At 39.8% G+C, this 9,155-nt stretch overlaps 1 protein-coding gene across 1 annotated transcript in view; it reads right to left on the bottom strand.

The window, feature by feature from the left end:
- Positions 1 to 2,897: 2,897 nt before the first annotated feature.
- Positions 2,898 to 9,155, bottom strand: part of xxylt1 (xyloside xylosyltransferase 1) — a 31,373-nt gene continuing 25,115 nt past the window's right edge. The window contains exon 5 of the mRNA XM_084355884.1: positions 2,898 to 6,421. Within this exon, the coding sequence (XP_084212010.1) occupies positions 6,025 to 6,421 (397 nt within the window). The 3' untranslated portion in view covers positions 2,898 to 6,024. The remainder of the gene's footprint in view (positions 6,422 to 9,155) is intronic.

Raw genomic sequence — 9,155 nt, 5'->3', positions numbered from 1 at the left:
AAGAGAAAGACTGGAAGCAGGGCAAAACAGCTAGCCTTCATTACATAGTTTAAAAAAAGAAGAGAAAAGCCTTCCAACCACTTCAAAATGATTAAGCCTTGTTAGAAAGCAAGCTTGTCGTCTCCCAAATCAAAGAATCACTTGTTTTGGTTAAGCATTATGAATGTGTGCGAAGCTGGAACCTCCAGACGTCACTCAGGACTTGTTTTGGTGTCGGTGTCTCAATAAATAGCTTGATAGGAAGAGCCGTGGTGGCCTTGAGGTTGAAGCTTCAACCATGAACCTCCACGGTTTCTAGTCTTTGAGCAAAGTTAACCATGACTGTACTGAATACACTTAACTGATGTTATTATCAGTCTTTAAATCTGACCCTGCAGCAACCAAGAATATTCCTCAAAACATCCTTCTGCTTATTTTCAGTTCCAAAATAACTTTAGTCAGTATGACAGAGGAAAGTAGAGGGCAGAACAATCGATGTGTACAGATGGATGAAAGTCTCTCAATGTTCAGCCTGCTATTGGGCAGACTGCCCGCTATCTGGGGGAGTGAGTGGCAGTGGGAGAGGAGAGAGACAGAGAGAGAGAAGAGGGAGACACTGGCCTACATTTTGTCTAGTGGAGCACTTTGTCAGATGAACACACACATAAAGGTTGAAATTCATCTGTTTCAAGCCAAATGCACATATGTACACCATCACTCACGAGGTTACTTACACATTGTCAAACATGTATGGCTCCTGTAAATGTGTTTCTGAAGCAGAGACAGAAATATATTTTCGATTTGTTAGTTAGTTCTAACTAACTGGAAGGGAGTTGCAGGTTTTAAACCCTGTGTGAGTGTATCCTTACAGAATCGCTAAGGTCACGTGTGAACTCTGAGTTTCAGAGTCGTTAATGTCACGTGTGAACTAGTTTCAGAGTCGTTAGGGCCACTTATGAGTCATTGACCCAACTGGCCTTCATGTGGGTTGCTAGGGCTACCTGAGCCCAGGTGTGAATGGTTGATAAGCTGTCTGGGGAGAGAACTCAGTACAGCATTGTAGGTGGGTGATAACTAATGTCTTAGGCCACCTCCTCTGTCCAAAGACGGTCATTCCAGTTTGAGGTAGATGGATTCTTTTGTGTACATGTGTACATTGTTGTTGTTTGTTGTGTACATTGTTGGACAACAATCTTGGCCAGAGAGGACAGATGGTTTGAAACAATAATCTACACCGTAAAATAATCTACGTCAAACTGGAACAATCATCGTTGTACAGACTTAGCTGCTGCTTTTCAGAGTTTCAGTGCAGGAGAGAGTTACACTGCTTTTTCCATTAATTACATGTGATACGCACGGATCTCTGCTCCACATGCTCATCACGCTGTTTTACACAAAACATGCTTTTCCAAGTCATTTTTTCAAGCGGCCACACATGCAGCAACAACAGCACAAGAGGAAAAAACAAATCTCTCACTGCCAAAATAAAACATAGTTTGATATGCTCACTGTATGTGTGGGTGTCATAAGGAGTGCCTTCACAATGGATTTGACTCAAACCCTGAGGTAACCTGCCCTAAAAATGTGCATGATACAGGATACATTTTTTTTCTCCCAGTGTCTCACATACAAAAACCAGGTCATAGGTCACCTTATAAACAGCTTTTGATTTGTTGACATACACACATGCACTGGCTCATTCACATGCCATTAACTTTGTGTGCATGGTGTGATATTCCTGTTGACTTTCAATTTGGTGCTAATTTAGTGATCCATCTATGACGAGCAGTCAGAGCAGCAATAGATTCTGCAGATCGTTTGTCTTCCCTCCACTGTCGATCTGTAGGAAACAGAGCTGCACAGAAACACTCCGAGTCTCACTGAGCTCTAGATTGAGCTGTTGTGTTCTTGGATAAGACATCAATGCTGCTGCTGTATCAAATCTATAGCAGCCTGCTGTTTCTACTGCTCACCCTGAAGGTAAATGTGCTCAAAGTGTTTGCCGATGAATCCGGGCTGAGGGATTTTAAGAAGCACAGCACACTATTAGGCTACACAGCCCAGGGTTATTATGCCCAACCTAATATAATTTCATCAATGGAAGGGCAGTAATACAAGACCAGGCACTGGAACTTCTAAGTGTAAAAAGCCACTTTGTTAATGGTGCAGTCTGTTTTTGCAAAATGGGATGAACAGCTGAAAACAGCGGAAGGCCTGAATATCCATGCAATCATAGATAATTGTGAGAGTGGAAATTTGGGCTTATGCATGTGCACAATTTGATGGTTAAAAAAATAATAAATGACATGCATGACATAAAAAGCTTTCATATTTCCTGTGCCATTTTATCCACTCAACGTTTTCAGATAAATCTCTTCATAAAGGCTAGAAATGCATACAGTATATCTTGTCTCAAATATCTTCGTCATCTATTGTCTGTCTAACTTACAGAAGCTGTTGTCAAGGACATGTGGACCAACAAGAGCAATATAATAAATAAACTCTTCTCTCACTCTACTCCAGCAGATCTCAACTCATGAAAAGTTTTAGTTTTAATAAAATTAAAAAGTAAATTGGGTTATTTTAATGTCAGCACATTCAGGGGTCAGGGCAGATTGATGGTGTTTTTTCTGCCTACAGAGCGTTAGCTGCCTGTGTTGGCACATTTGAGTGACAGAAATAGGTCACTTCTAGCTTGTAGCAGACAAACAAGAACACAGGCAGAGGTTTGTCGAGTGAGAAATGCGAGTGCGCTCCATTAACATACATTTGTTTTATCACCTTGTTCTAACCCTTAAGTGACTAAAAGCACCCTCTTTATCATGAGGATGGGAGTGTTGTCAGCGCTTTCTCCCTAATGTGAGCCGTTTTACACCTGAAACAAGGAGGTATTAGTTTAAATAAACGATAACACCTAAAAAAAAAGAGAAAAATTATCATAATTTATTTAGTACAGCTGAACACAAAAGGAAGAAGTAGAGATAAACAAAATGGGAAGTTTACTGTATTTGTGTAACAGAAACCTCATCTATGAAAGGTCATTAAGCAAATCAAACAATCTTTCAAAAGGGCATTTAAAAAGATAATGTTCGGCTTCATCTAAAGCTGCCTTTACATTTGATTTTGTCATGTCACTGAAAGAAACATGTCAACTTCAGTCTTTAACGATGAAAAGAGCAGGTTTTTAATCTGTAAAAGAGTTTCTAATATACTGCATGTATTAAACACATATCTGCAAACATCTTTTAGCCCTTTAAGATTATAATTGCACATTCAATTTGCTGATACACAATAGCCATTTACTCTGCTCACACTGAAACAACAAACTGGGAAGTGTTTTTTATCACATTTATCAAGTTAAAACAGGTAACTCTCACTATACATCATCTTTAATCTCCAGCTATTTTCAGCACCCGATGTGAAACACAGGAGTGTTTGAAAGTGGTAAAATGAACACTCAAAACAATACTTTATCTGACAGATCTGTAACTTCCTAATCATTTAAAAGCACTTTCCAGGAAAGAACTGCAGGTATGTCATTTAATACTAATTATAGGGATGTAGACAAAGTGAATTGGTACACTTACAATAAAAGGGTAAGTCTTAAGTTCGAACAACTCGGAAAGTCTTAGAAAAGTTTGTGCACGAGTTGCCGAGTTGACATCATATGACGCTAAAACATGGCAGACGAAAGTAAACATTGGGTTGATGGTAAGAAACTTTTACCAAAGTCACGTATTGTATAGTGATTGTATCATTTCCTTTGCTCTTCCTTGTCATCAAAATACTGGAAACAGCTATCAATGTGTTGTTTAAAGGCTCCGAGTGACAAAATGCACAAAACCTTCTTTTTGGTATCCATGTCTCTTCCACATTTCAACATGACGCACATGAACACACTGAAGTCAGAGGAACGACATCCCACCTTGGGAAATGGGATCATCTGAGGAGCATGTGAACGCGGCATTAGTTAAAATGTAGTTTGTTTATAGCCTTATGTTATCATTTTACTAATGTTGATTGCATTAACACTGCAAAAGTCATAAAAAATGGTGTTAAGTTGTGAAGAATATCTTGCTGAGTCAACGCCTAAGTATCATTAACTTGTGTTTGCCAGAGAGCTTATTTTTTGCAATAATCCAAATCCAAAACATTTTCAACATCCCTGCAGCACTTTATAATAATAATAAACAGTAAAATAAATCTAACCATCATCTAACCACAAAACCCTTAATAATAAAACATATGTTTTGAGGCTATAAAGTGCAACCAGGGAGTGAGAATAGATGTTACTTTTTAGTATTCAGCCTGATTCAACATTTCATTTTCTTGCTAACAATGTGTTTTAGAGCCATGGAGACTAAACATGCTGTTCTGAAAGAGCCGGATAAAAATATTGATCAGCTTCAGGCTGAGGTCAAGGGAAGTGTATTGATTTTTGCCGTAATGTTTATTCTCAAGTGTCTTCAGTAGCCTTTCCTTTGTCGTCAATGATGGTGCCGGGTAATCAGCTGCCTCACTCTCACTGTTCGTGCGTGTGTTAAAGTGTGCATCACCTCAGACAATTTCCTGCCTGATGAATATTGAGTGTTGACATTTCTTCGAATCCGAGTGCCAGTTCACTGAGCACAGCAAGAAAACTCAAAAAGTGGGTCAGTGTCTGCAGTCACGTTCCTTCCTTTGCTATGTCTGAAACGTGTGTGTTTGGCCTTGGATAAACTGCGAATGCAGGGCATGAACAATCGACAACAGTGCTGTAATTGTTAACTGTTATCTTTCCGAAGCCTCCTCCGCCCTCTGACGTGATTTTTTTTTTTATCCCGTCTTCCTACCATTTGAAAGAAACTGTGGCAGTGTGTTGCAATTGGCTGCACCAAGAGGATCCCGCTGGTGTTAAGCAAACCCCTCCCATTCTTCTACAAGCCACAGAGGTGAACTAAATAGCACTAGATTAGCCCTCACCTGGTGAAGTGTTGCAGGAGGACAAGGCGATGCAGGGTGAACTCAGTCCGCTGATGGAAAGCTTGAGGTGCAGGACACAGAGTGAGCAAAGGGAGTGAAGTAAAAAAAAAATGCTTGTTTGTTTAGATGCCAATCAACACATTTGCTGACCCTTTATTCATTGCAGATGACATTTGTTAGCATTATGAATTCCTTGTGAATCCTCAACTCAAATATACAGCCACTCTGTGTAAAGGATAGTTGTCCTGTAGATTCTCCTCAACATCATCAAGAAATGTCATAACAAGACAAATTATTAAACATTGAGAATGTACGATGCATTTGGCCGCATTCATACTGACATTAGGCACCCGATGATGCAGTGTGATTTCATGGTAATTTGAACAGCGTATTTCTACGGTCAAGTTGAAACTTCATAGATGAAATTCCTTCTTTTCATCAGCTCAGTACCTGAAGAAACATTGTTGCAGCTTCTTTGCATTGCTGTAAGTAGAGCTGTTCCCATGATCAAGTAGTTGTCAACTATTAATTAATAACCAACTATTTTGATTATTGATGAGTCGGTTTGATACATTTTCTAAGAAAAAAAAAAAAGTAAAAATTCTTTGATTCCATCTTCTTCGGCTTCTTTACTCCTCTATGACAGTGAACTGAATCTTTTGGTTGTGGACAAAATAAAACATTTGAGGATGTCATATTGGGTTTTGGTAAATACTAATCAACATGTTCTCCATTTGATAGACCGAACTAATCAATTAATCAAGAAAAATAATCAATTATAAATCAACATTAAAAATATGTGTTAGTTGCAGCCCTAGCTGTAAGGAGAGGCTGTTTTCGGCTTGAATGTCAAAATTTACTCTAAAATGACACAAATGAGCACCACATTTGTAGCAACAAGTGTAAGCGGCCCCTTCAGAAGCCCCTTGGCCAGCAAGGGGCAGAGTCTGTGACTACATGGGCAGTACAGTGGTCAAGAATGGAAACTGCCTTAAAAATCACAATCCTCCTACCCAAAAAGCAGGAGAAATATTTCCCTTTTACTAAACCGTAGATATCATAGACTTCTTTTCAGTTCCAGCATCAGTCATCCGGAATGGGGGAGTTACAGTTCCCATGGTAGATATAGACTGGTCCACCACAGCGATAATACAGCTGAAACACGTCTCCATATCCGTGGTCCCTCCACCAGGTGCACAGCTGCCGGTTCCAGCCACAGGCGAGGGAATAAAACAGTTCAGGATGCTCCATGCCGATCATGGTGAAGAAGTCCTGGTCGCCCAGGTGGCCCCTGAAGCGATACTGGTCTGCCAGTTTGGCCACATTGCCAGGCTCCAACAGTTGGTTGTAGAGAGCTGAGGCCCTCATAGCACCGAGGTCTAATAACATCACGCCACTGTTGAAGCCTGGGAGGCCGTCAGGAGGAGGTTCACCGACTCTGGTCTGAGGATTCTCCTTACGATACTGCCAGAAGGTGTGCCTGAGGGAAGAAGGAGAAAGGTTGTAAGGGTCCTGGTCTCACCAGCATTTAGGATTTTCAGACCACAATCAATTCATTGCTGTGGAACTGTCATGATCATTGGATTCAAAAGCAGAGGCAAAAACAATCTGTGCAGAGGTTTGTAATGGAGCTTAACTTTCACATGTGAGAGTCCAAATTCTAAGAAGCCATCAGACAACATCCAAGGTACAAGTAAGTCTCCTAAACAGGCAATAGACAACTTTTTTGCTTCTACCTATCATTCTGAAGAAAATAGTGATTACACAGTATAATGTAGAAAATAAATGCTGTAGAAAAATGACAACATCCACATATAGATTAGTTTTCTATTAATCTCACTTCTTTCAGGTCAGCTCATCTGCCATGACAGCTTGTCAACTAGACCGCACCATACTTTTAACTGCACTATTTCTTCAAAGACACGTGAATGAAATTTGCTTTGCCCCATCATGGTGTCACTGGACAACCACCAAACACCAGCAGAAAGGTAGTACATGGCATTTAAAGAATATATATCTGCTGACAGGAACACAGTGTAACACAGCTGCCTGTAAAACACAATCAGTTCTTGTGTTGGTGATTAAAAAGAGTATCTTTCTAAATGCTCATCCCTCTGAACAGTCTGGAACTTGAACACCAATGGTGAAATGTCTCACTCATATGTATGTTTGGGCTGTTAGAAAAGTGAGGGTCAACTCTGTTTCAGTCCTCGTTTGCTGAACAAACAGCACTGTGGCCAAAAACAGGAAGAGAGCTGGTCCAGGAGTGTCAGAGCATGTCAGGGTGCCAGAGGCTGGTGCCAACTCAGCAACCTGTTCTGCCAACACACCAACACTGAAGCAGCTGAATGACACACAGAGCTTCATTCAAGAGCATTTGTATGCCCAGAACTAAGACCCTTTCCTGGATTATTATTCTTACATTATTTCCAAAGTTTGCATTGGCAAGAAAGGTTCGAGTCTAGTCTAATAGATAGCACTTCCTTTATATTATGTAATACAGAGTGAAATACAGGGTCACTATTTTTGGCACACTTGACTAACGTGCATGCCAGCAACAGTCCAGCATGAAGAGATTCATAAATTTCCACCGTGACATGTAGCCTCAAGGAGCAATGTACAATTTATTAATCTGGTATTTATTGTATTTGTCCAACACCTTTGCCCTCTTCTGAAATAATGCATTGCAAAGAGATGAGGCAATGACATTAATAACAGAATAGATGGAAGATCTCTGTAAAATATTTCTGAACTGGGACCAGATGTTCAAAGTACATGAGCTACACTTGTACTAGAAGGAGAGTTGTGAGAATCCCAAAGAGGGAAGTGACATTTGGGTCAGGGCCAGTTCAACTGACAGTCGTCCTGCAGACGGAAAAAGAGAATATACCCCTTTAACGAGTGTTTATTTGACTATTCAGCTGCTGATTTACAAGTATGTATGAGTTATTTATCTTATCTCTCAGGAGAAACAGACAACCCATGTGGGACGAATAAAATACAGAGTGTACTGTTTATTACTACAGTGCTTTCATGTTGCTGTGGTTTTTACACTTCTATCTAGTCTACAGAGACCACTGGTTTTTATGCTGTGGGTGAACTATTTTTATATTTTGCTGTTTGCTTCAAGAAAGTACAAAATGTCCTTTTAGTCGATGCAATGATGCTTCATTCCAACAAAACACGAGGATGAATGGGAATAAACCCTTTCTTGTACACACACTCACTCTCCACAGTGGTGTGAATATTTTTAGATCTGGCCAAGCCTGAGGAAACCTACAGTAGATTAAATATTAATGTTGAAAATATATGGGGATATATAGAAGACAGCACAGTTAATCTAGTCAAAAAATACTAAAATCACCCTTCAAATCACATTCATAAATTGGTGATAAAAACATATGTGAAACTTGTGCAGCAAAATTGTGCTTCATATTGTAGTGTTGACTCCTCGCTCTCTTTGTGCAGCTTGACCAAATCTAGAGGGAGCAGCAGATTCTCTGAATCAGGCTTTGATATTATTGCTGACCTATATTCAGCAGCTGTAGCGTGTTCTCTCTCAGTCTTACAGTCTGTTGGTTTGGTGTCTGGGGACTTGTTGTCCCCATGGAGCGCTTATCATTTTAAAGACGTACACTGGGGTCTACGTGCCTTGAGACACATTCAGGGTGAGCACAGCTGGTGAGGGAACGTTTACACAGACTTTTCCATGCTGCTGTTTTGACATAAGAATGTACTCAGTGAAACACGCTGCATTATCTCAAAATATGTACTGGTGGTGAGACACGACAGACAGTAAAGCTGACTATCATAGGCACATGCAACAGGTTTTTGTGGTTAAAAATTACAAATGACTTTTATTAACATATATTAAGCTATATTTATTTTATTTTTTTCCACCAACAATCCTGCAGTTAGGTTTTCAATAAACCTGATGATTCACATTTCGATTTCTTTCTGGCTGGCTGCTCGAGACGACAAGAAAGTTTAGTGAAGTTTGAGTAAAGTGGTTAAAAGCAAATATTTTAAAATGAAAACTGTAGAGTGACATACTGATTCTTATGATACCAATTTATAATTGACAGTTCTCTATATACACATAACGTAAACAAACATTTTTGATAAGAACCCCTACAATTGATTTTTAAAGAATCATGACCAAGGCATGTACCGGATCTCTGGCAAAACCAGTGAAGACTAACAGGAAGTTGCTG

The sequence above is a fragment of the Pagrus pagrus genome (genome assembly GCF_965226575.1).
Source record: "Pagrus pagrus genome assembly, chromosome: 6".
NCBI classification, from domain to species: Eukaryota; Metazoa; Chordata; class Actinopteri; order Spariformes; family Sparidae; genus Pagrus; species Pagrus pagrus.
The sequence above is the reverse complement of the archived record's forward strand: the minus strand, read 5'-3'. Positions and strand labels throughout refer to the sequence as shown.